Source organism: Phalangium opilio, unplaced genomic scaffold (assembly GCF_054372755.1).
Source record: "Phalangium opilio isolate 3A_F unplaced genomic scaffold, DU_Popi_V2 ptg000009l_1, whole genome shotgun sequence".
Classification (NCBI taxonomy): domain Eukaryota; kingdom Metazoa; phylum Arthropoda; class Arachnida; order Opiliones; family Phalangiidae; genus Phalangium; species Phalangium opilio.
This window is the reverse complement of record NW_028324146.1, coordinates 9,138,390-9,152,893: the sequence shown is the minus strand read 5'-3', so window position 1 is coordinate 9,152,893 and position 14,504 is coordinate 9,138,390. Positions and strand designations below refer to the sequence as shown.

Genomic DNA, 14,504 nt, shown 5'->3' with positions numbered 1-14,504 from the left:
TTATCTAGGGCTCCTCCGCCAAAAACCAGTTTATCTAGGGCTCCTCCGCCAAAACCAGTTTAAAGGGCTCCTCCGCCAAAAACCAGTTTAAATGAAGCTCCTCTACCAAAAACAAGTTTAACTAGAGCTCGTCCGCCAAAAATCATTTTTAAATAAGGCTCGTCCACCAAAAACCAGTTTAACTAGGGCTCCTCTGCCAAAAACCAGTTTAACTAAGGCTCCTCCGTCAAAAGGTATTTTAAATAAGGCTTTCCACCAATAAGCAGTTTAACTAAGGCTCCTCCGCCCAAAACCAGTTTAACTAGGGCTCCTTCGTCAAAAGCCAGTTTAATTAGGGTTCCTCCGCCAAAAACCAGTTTAACTAGGGCTCCTCCGTCAAAAGGTAATTTGAATAAGGCTCTCCACCAAAAACCAGTTTATCTAGGGCTCCTCCGCAAAACCAGTTTAACTAGGGCTCCTCCGCCAAAAACCAGTTTAAATGAGGCTCCTCTACCAAAAACCAGTTTAATTAGGGCTCCTCCGCCAAAACCAGTTTAACTAGGGCTCCTCCGCCAAAAACCAGTTTAACTAGGGCTCCTTCGCCAAAACCCAGTTTAACTAGGGTTCCTTCGCCAAAAACCAGTTTAACTAGAGCTTCTCCGTCAAAAGGTAATTTGAATAAGGCTCTCCACCAATAACGAGTTAATCTAGGGCTCCTCCGCCAAAACCAGTTTAAAGGGCTCCTCCGCCAAAAACAAGTTTAAATGAGGCTTTTCTACCAAAAACAAGTTTAACTAGAGCTCCTCCGCCAAAAATCAATTTAAATAAGGCTCGTCCACCAAAAACCAGTTTAACTAGGGCTCCTCTGCCAAAAACCAGTTTAACTAAGGCTCCTCCGTCTAAAGGTATTCTAGGAGAGCGATGGCTCTCTTAGATAAGACCTCATACCGACTTTAATGTATAAGGATGGTTTTTTGATTGGTTATAACTTTTTTTGTATCGTATTAACTGCTTTGAAAAAATTTCCACAGAACTACAATTTGGGACCTAAATATGTGGTTAAAATTTCGAAAAGATCCATCCATTAGTTTTTCTTATAAAAAATAAAGTTGCTAAGGGTGGTTTTCATTTCCATAAAAATTTTACGATATTTTGATGAAAATCATGAAATTTTCCATAGAAATAACATGGGAAAAATTTAACAGATAGCCTTTTTGTGGAAGCCGTCATGAAATAACTATACGTTTGTTTGATTTGAAAACGGTTTCAAATGAAAGCCTCATATTTAGTATTTGTGCTTTCCAGCTTTCATTGATTAATTTTAAGTTTAAGTATGTTTAATTTTAAATTTTCAAAATTACCCCAACCTGCGTTATTTAAGCATGGATAGACTGATTTACTAGAAAATATCAGCGCGACCAAAATTGGCCTTTTTTGCGTTTAGTTGCGTCATATTAATCCAATTGTTTTTTCTTAATGCCTTTTGGTTGAAATGGCCTATCGGTAGTGAGATAAGACTGCTTTAATATTGCCGCCGTGACAATATACCAAGTTTGTGGTCGCCATTTTTTTAAGGGGAAAAAATTTGATAGTGGGTCCTTTATCGTTGTCATTTTCATATTTTTTGAGGATTTGCTGATGGATAGATTTTAAATATAATATAAAGTAGGTTTCAAGTTTTAATATAAGCCTAATTTCATAATTTTCCACCTTTCTATTGTCCCACAATCTGTTTCTAAACTTGCCACTTTTTTTAAGGCGGTGAAACCCGTGAAATTGCGCTAAGCCTTGGTCGCTTCAGCCCCTTTAATGCTTATAATCGTGGTACGCATGGTGAATTAATTTCTCTAAGCCTTGGTCAAAACAATATCCATAGTGCACCAGGCCCGTCAATCTTATTTCCCATCCTGGTTTCCTCATATATGCTCTGTCTTCGAAGTCTGCTTTGTATAATGCTATGAATTTATGCTTTATTTATTTCGTAAGCATAGGTAACAGTAGGATAGTTAAAAATTCCGTTATTTATTTACTCAAATCAGGGTTCCATTGTATTAATTAAAACCTTGTATTCTACTTAAATGATTAAAATGTTTCATTTGGTAATGCTTTATGAAAAACAACGCTACTACAGAAGATTTATACACATATTCCTCACGAACGTAACACGTTTGTTTACCTAGTAAACTATTAAATACAATAAATACTATTGCCATTAACGGTGATTTTCTGGAAAGTATTGACAGCAAACCTTATTTTCTTAATTAATAGTTTACAAATTTATAATTTAACTCAAACACACTTTTAACAAGTTATATATTAATTGTGGTTATATGTAATATTTCATGGATGAAGCTCAGTTTCGAACAAAACTACTATTAGTGAGTCATCCAACAAACAATGGTTTGGAACTAATAATAATAATAATAGATGGAAATGATTAACGCAAGTTCATAAAGAAATTAATCATCTTTTGATTAATTATGTTAGGAAGGAAATGATTAACGGAAGTTGATAAAGAAATTAATAATCTTTTGATTTATTATGTTAGGAAGAAAATGATTTACGCAAGTTGATAAAGAAATTAATAATCTTTTAATTAGTTATGTTAGGAAGGAAATGATTAAGGTAGGTTGATAAAGAAATTATTAAATTAATAATAATTTGATAAATATTATGGGAAGAATATAATACTTCTTTTCCCCTTCTGATATGGGAACTCATGACGGAGACAATAGGGTGCTAACAGTTCTGACCCTGAAACGTCACACCCTTCTATCTCTTACTGGAGTTTCATCCCCCCTGACGGTTGGAAACAGTATTCTACGCGCAAAAATTCCAACCAGAGAGGGGCTGTGTGACGTCAGACTATCTTTTCCCCCTAGCCAGTTGTTAGCTCCCTATAGCTTTTAGACCAAACTACATTTTAAATCTTGTTTGAAGCAGCAATCCATCTAAACCTTATTTACCTTCTTTTGAAAAAAAAATAATAGGTTGATACCTCTTTCAGTAGATGATTCATTGATATTTCAGTTTCATTGAGTTTAAAAAAAATTAGTTCCACCATTGGTTAATTTTCAATATTGACCACTAATAATCACAAATTTTAAAAACTAAATTACAAAAACCGGTTTAAAACCATATTAGTTTTGAAACGATTAAATTATAATTTTAAACATATATACTAGCTAATTCCTCGTAGGTAATTAGTTTATGCCTTAGTGAAATTAATGCTGAATAAAGTAAATAATAAATTAACTTCTAAAATTTAAATGTAAAGTGTGTGCATTATTTCCGAATTAATAAAAGATATCCACCTATTTTCATTCAAATTAATTACTAATTTGTGGATAATGGATAGAAAATGTCGAGCTTAGGCTCCACAGCTTTGTAAATCATTAAAAACACGTTTTATTTTGGAAGTAATTTTATTTGTAAAATTTAAAACATAAAATAGTATTACAATTTTTTTAAATAATTATTAACAAATTTCAATAAAATAAATTCTGGTTAAATACATAACACTACTTTTTACTAAGTTTCTGAAATTATCACAGCTAAATATCAAAGACACATATTTAATTGCTCTCATTTTGACACAACTGCAACCGTATACATAGTTTACAGGCGTGGAGGATTCATACCATTTAATTTCCTGACTTGCTGCAAGTATTTGAGATCAGAGATAGAAAGGTATGACGTTTGCCTACGTAATACTGCCATTGCTCTACATAACCTAAAACTATTTTATTAAGAGATAAATGAAGTTCACAAAAAACCAATTCATAACATATTCTTTTTTATTATAGATATTATATATTTTAGGTTTATTTTAATACATTTTTGGGTTTTTTTGGATTATTTTATTACATTTTGAATATTTTTGTTTATTTTATTACATTTTTATTATTTTTGTTTATTTTATTACATTTTTATTATTTTTTTATATTTTAAATTTTTTTTATTTTATTACATTTTAAATTTTTTTTATTTTATTACATTTTAAATATTTTTTTATTTTATTACATTCTAAATATTTTTTTATTTTATTACATTTTAAATATTTTTTATTTTATTACATTTTAAATATTTTTTATTGTATTACATTTTAAATATTATTTATTTTATATTTTTTACATTTTTAAATATTGCTTATTTTAATTGTTTTTGTCTATTTTAATACATTTTAAATATTTTTTTATTTTATTACATTTTTAATATTATTTATTTTATTACATTTTTAAATATAATTTTATTTAAGTTTTTTTTTTCCACGGAAATAAAACATTTTAAAAGTTTTTTTTTTTAATGAAAAATTTAAACATTTTTAGACACTTGTCTCCCCCTCCTTGTCAATGTCATCCACCACCTTGTCCATTAATGTGATTTGATTAGTGGCTGATGCCGCCTCTTTTTCGGCCGCAGCCGCTTCTGTATCGGCAGGAGCCGCTACTTTTTCAGCCAGAGCCATTTCTTTTTCGGCCGAAGCCACATTTAGGTTCAATTTGGCCACATCTGTGGCCAAAGTTCCAAAATTCGTGTTAGTTTGTTCAATTCCTTCTTAAAAATACAGGATGTTACAAAAAGGATACCAGGACAGATAATTTAAAAATATTGTGTTACCTTTCATTTCTGGGCAATCTCGGATGTAATGGCCAGGTTTTTTACATTTGTAACACGTTCTTGGTTTGCCGCGCCAATAAGGTTTTTTTGACTCTCCTTGCCGTCCACCTCTACCTCCGCGACCACCTCAACCACCTCGACCTCCATTAAATAAGTTAAACGTGACGCCAGTCACGGGTCCACTAAAAGTAGTACCTGACATTTTCTAACAAAAAATTCACGAATTTAATATTTTAACATTGATTATTTTGCTCACAATACAATTTAAATAAACTAGCTTTTATTATTAAACATTCAAGTCCTTAAAAATATTTTAAACTAAAAAGAGTATTAATAAAATTTAAAAATTTTAGCATGGTACTTACAGATGAGGTTTTTTCAACTTCTTTGACCGTTATGAATTTTTTTAAAAATGACGCTTTGCAGTGCTGCCAATAATTCGTCCACTGTCCTGTGCTTATTTCCGGTTTCGGACTGCCAGATTCTGAGTGAGTCTGACGTAGCAGACGACAAATGAGTTTCTCCTTAAAATCCTCATAGAGTGGCACAGGCTTAGCAATTTTAATTAATATTTTAGTTAAAAATGGTTTATTGTTCGGTTTTTAAATGTAAGAGTCGCACGGAAAAAGATAAGGGTTTTTCGTTTTACTCTTTTCCTGCTGTAAATAAGAAATATGGGCCTTATATTGAAGAACTTTCGCGTAAAAGAAGGCAGGCTTGGGTTAATGCCGTTCATCTTGAAGAAAAATTTTCAACTTTTGATCTAATACAGAAATGGCATAGAATATGTAGTCGTCATTTTATTTCAGGTAAGAAATACTAAATTTAAAGAAATGGTACAAGTTTTAAAATTTTTTCATTAATGCAATGCATTTTATTTAGGAAAACCATCAAGCTTGGAAGATGAGACGCACCCTGATTGGGTTCCATCACTTTTCCTGGGATATAGAAGTGTGCAAAGCTTAAGATCTCCAAAACCTAGACTAGATTTACATAATCGGTATTTAGAGCGTTCTAAGAAGAAGAGAGAATTGGAATCAAAAAGTGAAAATGCAATGTCATCATTGGGAAATGATCTCTTTGTTTCTGTGTTAACGGAAGATAGTCTAGATGATTCTGTGTTAACGGTAGACAGTCTAGATGATTCTGTGATTATGGAAAAAAGCATTCTTGAAGACAGAATTGAAGATTCTGGAAGAGCTGAAGTTGCTTGTCAATGCGTACCACTTTATTTAAATGCATCTGTTCAAGCTAATGATGAAATGGTGGAGGTATCGAGTCAGACAAACAATAATACATACAAAACTGCAGAAACTCAAACTGATCTAACCATAGAAGATATAAATTTTTAGGAAGACTTGAAAAAATACAAAATGGATGAAGAATGAAGAATTCATTCAATCAAATGAAACAAGGACTGTTTATTATACTTGCCTTCCATCAATTCTGTAGTACCATTTGATTAGATTTACGATGTTCCTAGTATATCTTTGCAAATTTTATATTTTTTATTGTACAATTAAGGTGGAAGAAAAAAAAATATCACAAATTAAGTTTTATCATAATATTTGTTCGTTTTTATAAACATAAACACTGAATCAGCATTAATTAAAGACATTTAAATTCCCACTTTTGTGTGTTAATTTTGTCTTTGCATGCGAAATTTAAAATAAGAACACTTAAAACAATTTTTTTCCCCATTTCATAAAGTATGTGTCATACATGGAGAAAATTGTTTTTTTTTAAAGAGCGCTATGTTAAAGCTTAAGTAAACTATTGAAAGTTTTTTGCTAAAGCTTGTTGTATTACCTGCAACAGGCTTTTATTGTATTAAATATCACCTTGAAATTTAAGAACAGTTTTGAAAAATTCTAAGCAAACTATATAATTATTATTAGTTATATTAACCATTTTCGACATTTTAAAAATATTGAACTTTACACTTTTGTAAACTGTATTAAGTTTGTTGTTTTGGGCTTCATAGATATCAGAGCTTAATGGGCTCCATTTATGAAAGCATACAGTGTTTACACTTTTTGAAAGCGCAGATTTGCAGAAGCATAATTTGATATTTCCAGATTCGTGTTGCATATTTGAAATGTTCTTTCCTTCAAAACTTTAATTTTGGCTTGATAAAATTCTAAATATGTCTCTTCGTCCTGAGATATTATTTTGGTGAAGGAACAAATGAACAATCGCAGTCCAATACAGTGTTTACATTTTTTGAAAGCACAGATTTGCAGGAGCATGTTTTGAAATTTCCAGAAACTTTCAACAAACATGTTAGTTTCGAGGATCTCCGTTTACGTCACTTGTTTTCAAGAACAATGCTTTAATTTTCAAATAGTTTTCTTCCCTTTAACAACTTCATGAATCTACTTACACTTTAAGACTTGGTCTCTTACCACAGAACATCTCTTTCTGTCATCTTCTACTAACTCTACATACTCTAATATTTTTTCTCCAAAGGTAGAATAAACTTTTCTTTCCTGACGTTCAATTCCATGATATAAATATAATTACAATTTTGCAGGCTAAAAATGATAAAACACGCTTATGTGACAGCTTTAACAATTAAAGCTACTCTAAACCAGTGTCTACACACAGTCGCCATCTTGATTTTTAGCTCTTTGCCCTCTCCCTTTGGAACTTTGCCCTCTTTCACGGCCAACTTAGATAATCGACAAGCTCGCCAACGAGTATCTAAGTTGGCCGTGCCTCTTTAAAGTTCACTTTTCGCGCTTTCGAACTTTGCCCTCTTGAAAGTTCACTTTTAGGCGGCAACTTTCCGAAGCCAGGCTTAAGGTTCGTATTCCTCTATTAAAAACCTGTATTTAATTATATCTATTACTTCAAATTATATTTAGAAGTATTTTATGGGTTAATAAGTTGGTTATTTAAACCAACTTCATACATCGTTTGTGCTCAATTATTTTTTTCTTTCCAATTTTCCTTTTGTTAAAGTTTATGATAAGCCTATTTTTTATTACTCACATTTCATTATTACCTACATCATTGAAATCTGAGTGTTTTGCAAAGGGTTCTTTGTGTACCTTTGCAAATTCAAAGGGTTCTTCTTTGTGTACCTTTGCAAATTCAAAGGGTTCTTCTTTGTGTACCTTTGCAAATTCAAAGGGTTCTTCTTTGTGTACCTTTGCAAATTCAAAGGGTTCTTCTTTGTGTACCTTTCCAAATTCAAGGGTTTCTTTGTGTAACTTTGCAAATTCAAAGGGTTCTTCTTTGTGTACCTTTCCAAATTCAAGGGTTTCTTTGTGTACCTTTGCAAATTCAAGGGTTTCTTCGTGTACCTTTGCAAATTTAAAGGGTTCTGTGTGTACCTTTGCCAATTCAAAGAGTTCTTAAAAAATTCCTCGTGAACTGCTGGGTGTAACAAACATATTTGCAAAACCCGTTGCAATATATTATTAAATACATTATTGTGACAGCCATTCTTGACTATTTAAAATGGTTACTCGAGAACAAGCTAAGCGGAAAAAAAACCGCCTTGCAATGGGGAAATCTAGAACAGAAGCTAACTTAAAGTTGCAAGCTGAGAGTAAAGCTTTGCAAAAGAAGCAAAGTAGGCAACTTTGCCTTAAAAAGCACTATTTGAAAAAGAAGGAGTGCTTTCAGAGAAAATACGCAAATAATCAAGTTGCACGTAAATCTGGCCTTGGTATTGCGAAAAAAACAAATTGGACTAAACCACGTGGTGGCACTACTAATGTGAGTTCCCAATCAAAAAATAAAAAAAATATATGAAACCCACTAAACAAGATAAGTTTGGTTTTGCGAAAAAGCTTCTCAATGCGGGAATTTTCAAAACGAAAAACAAGAAAATTATAGCTGAAAGCTATAAAAGGTTTCTAGTCAAACGTCTAACTGAAAGACTGGCGGCGTCAGAGTCTTTCAACGGTGAGACTAAAAAACAACGCACGAAGTCTGTCTCTCACAAGCTAAAATGCCAAGTGCTAGCTGGTAGAATATTGCATTTCAAAAGGCAATTATATTCGGCTTACCACACCCAAGTAACGAGAATTGTTAGTGAATTTAAGGATTTTGTTCAGAAAATCAAAGAAATTGGGTCCATTGATCCTGGCAATTTGGCAGAAGTTGTGGGTGGGAAAAGGCTTCACAGTAGCAAGAAAGAGGCCTATTTCCATGAAACTACCTATTATCTGATTGGAAATAATGGTAAAATATTGAAAAATGAGGATGAGTCACATTACGGCAAAATTTTTCAATTGGATTCTGATGGTAGTATAAGAAAAGTTCTAAGAGACTGTGCTACCAGTTCGACTAATGAATAGGGGATTGTAAAAAAGATTAGGAGGGGAAACAAATAGGGGGGAAGGCACTAAAAAGTGTTTCGTCACGTGGTGCAGCTGCTTTGAACCTTTGAGCAGACGCTCCTTTAGTTGGACGTTTATTTATAAAAAATGAACATCAATGTAATGCAAACGTACTTCATATTGCACGTAGTAAAAGAAAAACTCACCTTCAGTTTTAAATTAAAACGTTTAATTATCTGCAGCGCCCAAATCCACAAAATAAAGTTTTCAGTTAGGCCTTGTCCCACCAAAAAAAAACGATTATGGGCGGGGGAGGGGGTGTAGTAGGACGTTTTAAATATGTCCAGCCTTCTTTTTAAAGTTATCTGGCAGTACTGAAAACACTTTCACGTGACCTCTTTCTTTTTTACAATCCCCTATTGTTTGTTGACGGAATGGGAAATTTCGTTGACATGAAAAACAATAACACAAAAAGTAACGTTGAACTAGTTTTACAAGTTAATGAATCGGGAGTTGTTACGAATCTTTTCAACATTGTTGAAACTGAAGAGAAGAATCCGAAAGCAAATTTTGTGATCAATGAAGGTGGGTTTATTGAAACCCGAAACAAAACTGTATATTGGGAACGCAGTGATATTTGTAATGTTCGAACTCGAGCCATTGCAAAAGTACTAGCTTTCGTAAACACAGTTGCCAATGCGAATGAAAAATCTTTGACTAAAATTTTTGACTCTGATTTGGACCTTTGCGAATTAAGAAAACAATTTTGCAAAAAATCAAACGTGTCTATACCACCAGATGGGGACGAAATAGTGGTGAGAATAGTTCCGTACCTAGGACACACTGCTTACTGCGCTGATAGCGAAGAGTGCCAAAGTCATTTGCGTGCTTTGGCTGAACTGGCTCCTCACTATTCGGGAATTAGTAATATTCTGAATAATATTTATCACATCAAAGCGTTACTCAACGCGTTAACTAAAATCTCAACTGAAATTGAAAGTGGTGATTACGAGTCTGTGACGAATGTCATGGCGGAATTAAGGAAAACCCTTGCTACACGTGGGAAAAATTTAAATAAGGAACAAAACGATGCTCCCGAAGGAAGCGTTAACGCTCCTCGGCCGAGTCTCGATGAAAGTGAAATCTTGAGTCTTTACGAGAATCAATTCGCTCGGGCAATGCTAAACACCAACGAGTTTCACGACACGCCCTGCGACTGCTGTTTAAGATTACTGAAAAAATCTGATTTAAGAGCAGTAGAAAAATTGGTTAACAGTGCTGTTTTTGAGAACGAGGCCTATCTGATTTTAAGTGCCGGCTGGATAATGAATAATTCCGACACGAGAGAAGCAGACATGCTACTATGTCGTTACTGCGCTACGGATTTGGGAAAGGGTAAAGTTCCCATCAGATGTTTTCTGAACAACTTGGCGGTTGACAATCCTCCACCAGATGTCACCAGTTTAAACATGTTTGAGAAAGTTTTAATTCAGCTTGTGAAGGCCTTCCACACTGTGGTGCGGTTAGGCACCAAAACCAACTCCAACATGCAGTTTGGCACGGTTAAAGCTTTGAAGGGAAGAGTAATTTATCTTCCAATACCCGTGGAGAAAAATTTGAAGATGATTCCCAAGACATTGCCCAAAAATCACGAACTGCATATCCTGGTGAATGGCGTTCCCACAGCGGACAAAAAAGTTTGGCAACGGGTTGTTTGCCTCGAAAAAGTGTTGAAAGCATTCAGTGTGCTGAAAAAGATAAACCCTTTTTACAAAGACATTGATATTTCGACAATGAATGAGGAATATATTTGTGGCACGCAAGAAATTGATGGAAATGAAAATTCATTGACTCCCGAAGAATTACTGAGCGTAACAGATCCACTTGCGTTAATTAATGATGGATCTGAGGCGTTGACACGCGCTTCCGCTGCGCTTCCAACAGAAGGACCAGCGGATAGTAGTCACGACGTCCAAGGTGATCATAACGCTTCAAACATGCAGGAGCAGGATGAAAATCAGTCTAGCCTTGCACCAGGCGACGCCTACAAAATTTTAACACAGCCCGAGGCTTTGTTGCGAAAACTATCTGAGGGTGAAGCCAATGATCTGTACGATCATTACTCTATTCATCCAGTGAACGTTCAACCACCGAAAGATTTACTTGGCGCTTACCAAATGAAGCGCGTCGAAGCCGAGCCAGTTAGCACTTGGGATAAAAATTTGGAGTACATGAGCTTTGTTCATTTGTTCCCTAAGGGTCGCTTTGGCAAGCACGATGATAGACCATTTGGGAAAATAACGGAAACCGAGTATCGTTTATCCCGTTTTTTGAACAAAAGTCCAATTTTTAGACGAGATTACGCCTATCTGTTCCATTCTTATCAAGAATGCGAAATGAAAGCGATTTCTAGCAGTTTGTACTACGTTCTTCGTGTAAAAAAACCCATGCCTATTGGGGTTGAAAATTTGCTCAGTCGCGTTGAATCTGGCGATAAAGAACTTGAGAGTAATTTAGCTACTTTCTTGGGTCATATTCGAGGAACTAAGGACTACTGGTATAAAGTTCTTAGATCCGTTTTAGCGATGATTCGGGAATTTGGTCCTCCAACCTGGCTCTTGACTTTTAATCCAGCCGAATACGATGACTTGGAACTTCACGATCACTTGAGAAAAGTGAATTCAGACGTTCCAGGAATAGAGTCGATGACGGTGGCTGAATTGTTGAATTTGGATCCGCTTAGCGTAAATTTGCACTTTCACAACAAAGTGAGGTCGCTGCTAAACAACTTTGTCTTGTGTAAGCAAAATCCAGTTCTTGGCATGATAGAACATCATTTTTGGCGGGTTGAATACCAATCTCGTGGTTTACCTCACTACCACATGCTTTTGTGGACCAAGGACGCTCCAAAGATTGGAACTTCTTCGCCCGAGACTATTTTGGATTACGTGCAAAAACACGTCACGTGTTCGATGCCAAGCGCATCAATAAGTCCAGAATTGCAACGGCTGGTAAAAAAATTTCAATTTCACAAATGCACCTCCAGTTGTTACAAGAAGGTGAAAAATTCTAAAAAAGGATCGAGAGTGTGTCGTTACGGTTTCCCTCGTAACGTAACAAACGTAGCGACTATGAATTCCATTAGATCAGTTACTCGTCACCGTAAGATGAAAAAGGTGCAGAAACGGTTGTACGACTTGCCGAGAAAACAGCACGAAGATTTAATAAATGATTATAATCCAACGCTACTATTGGCTTCCAAAGCCAACATGGATTTGCAATTTGTCGCTGGCAAATCGGAAATAGTGGCAAACTATGTTACGGCTTACGTGACAAAGGGAGACCGGGCTGACATGGACCAAACTTTTGCCGAGTTAGGCAACGAAAGTTTGTCCAAAAAATTATTCGCCTATAGATTGAAATCTTTGACGTGCAAGCATATAGGAATTTATGAAGCTCTCGATATGATGCTGGGCCAAGACCTTTACAACAAGTCTGACAGCACTAAATTTATAAACACTAACTTGAAAGAAAACCGATCGAGAATTTTGAAAGGTTACAAGGAACTCGCTCGTTTGAGGGAAACTGACCCCGAAAGCAAGGACACTTGCCAAAAAGGGTTCGTCGACGACAAGTATCCGAATCGTCCCGACAGCTTGGAGAATCTTAGTTTGCGGGAATTTGGTCAGTTTTACGATTATGTAATGCGCTCCGAGGGTGTCGAGAAAAATGCGAATGTCATCCAGTTGAAAAACAATCTGGGTTTCATGAGAAAGAGAATTAAGCCGTACATAATAGAGCACTTTATTCACAACCCGATGGAGGAGAAAGAACAGTATTGTCACGCTCTACTGATCCTCTTCAAACCGTGGCGTGACGAAACTGAGCTATTGGGCGATTTTGAAACATACGCCGATGCTTTCGAAAACTCGCTTTCGGTGTTAAAAGACATGAGAGAACATCACGAGAAGCTGTCGGTTTCCAAAGAAGTTGAAAAGAAACGGAAGGCTTCTAAAAAGGCGAAAGAGCTTGAAACCATAGTATCGGAGGGAGAAAGTGAGGACGATGAAAATGCGCTACAAGGGAAAGAAATTGTTATCGAAACTGAACACGCGATGGCTGATGTGGAAGCTGCCATGAAAATCAATTTCGAGACTGATGTTGACAATGTGGCGTTACTAAACTCGGATCAAAGGCGAATATATGATCACATCATGGATCACTTCTCCCAAGAGAGAGAAAAATCTGGAAACAAGTGCCTTTTTGTGTCGGGACCTGGTGGCACTGGCAAATCGTTTCTTATCGACACTCTCGCCAACGCCGTAAGGCGACGCTTTCAAAATCCTGCTAGCGTGGCAATTGCCGCGCCAACGGGTTTGGCAGCGTTGAATGTTAATGGCGTAACATTACACAGATTACTAATGTTGCCGGTAGATCATGGGCGTATTGCCGAATACCATTCCCTAAGTTCTGACAATATGAGCATTATGAAAGAAACTTTGGGAAATTTAAAACTGTTAATTATTGATGAAATTTCCATGGTCTCGTCGTTGTTACTGACTCACGTTCACTTGAGGCTGAACGAATTTTGGGAAATGAACCAACCATTTGGTGGAGTTGTATTTATCCTTGTTTTGGGAGACTTTTTCCAATTGCCTCCGGTTCAAGGAAATCCCGCGTTCATCAAAATCACTTCCGAAGAAGCCAGACTTAGATTCAATTGCATCGGAGGAAGTGATCTTTGGAAGTTTTTTAAATACGATGAACTAACGCAAAATGTTAGACAAGCCAACGACCAAAGTTACGGCGACATTTTAAGCAGAGTTAGAATTGGAAATATTTCTAAAGCTGATGTTGCAACCTTAGAAAGTAGATTGGTTGCTCGAGGAAAAAACATCGAAGTGGCTATGGACCTTTTCATTAAACTGTCCAATGAAGGGTTTCACCCAATTTGTTTGATGCCTAAATTAGCCATGTGCGAAAAATTCAACGGCGAAATGCTGCGAAAAAACGGCGAGAAAGTTGAAGTCATTCCTTGCCAGGATAGACTCGCTGACTATGGGAAAAAAATGAATAAAAACATTTTGAGGAGACTTCAAAGTCTAAAAACCGAACCGTCCAAAACGGGCGGTTTGGAGAGCGAGTTAATTCTTTGCGTTGGCTGCCGTATAATGGTCAGAAGGAATATCAGTTTTGAAAAAGGCGTTGTAAATGGTACGATGGGTTTCGTAACTGGATTCAAGAAGGACGAACAAGGAAACGTTGTTGGTATTTTTCTCAGAGTAGATCGCGAACCGAATAACGACAACGACAACGCTAACACTGACTTTTTAGTTGAGAAAATTTGCGTCAAATTTTTGCTCATGACAAACATTTACGTTAAGCGCTCCCAGTTTCCCGTCATCCTGGCATACGCAATTACGATACACAAAAGCCAAGGCATGAGTTTAAAATGCGCCATTATGGATTTGGGTCCGAATTTATTTGGAACGGGCATGGCGTACGTCGCTTTATCGAGAGTGACGTCCTTAGCCGGACTCCATCTATTACAGTTCGATCCGACTAAAATTAAGGCGGATGGACGAGCCATAATGGAATATAACAGGCTTCGCA

At 35.8% G+C, this 14,504-nt stretch overlaps 1 protein-coding gene across 1 annotated transcript; it reads left to right on the top strand.

Moving 5' to 3' along the window:
• The first annotated feature begins 4,872 nt into the window (after positions 1–4,872).
• Positions 4,873–6,164, top strand: LOC149713719 (uncharacterized). Its single transcript, XM_089843925.1, has 2 exons — positions 4,873–5,408; positions 5,482–6,164. Exons 1-2 carry the CDS (start codon positions 5,183–5,185, stop codon positions 5,949–5,951), a joined length of 696 nt encoding a protein of 231 aa, XP_089700051.1. The 5' UTR covers positions 4,873–5,182; the 3' UTR covers positions 5,952–6,164.
• Positions 6,165–14,504: the final 8,340 nt, after the last annotated feature.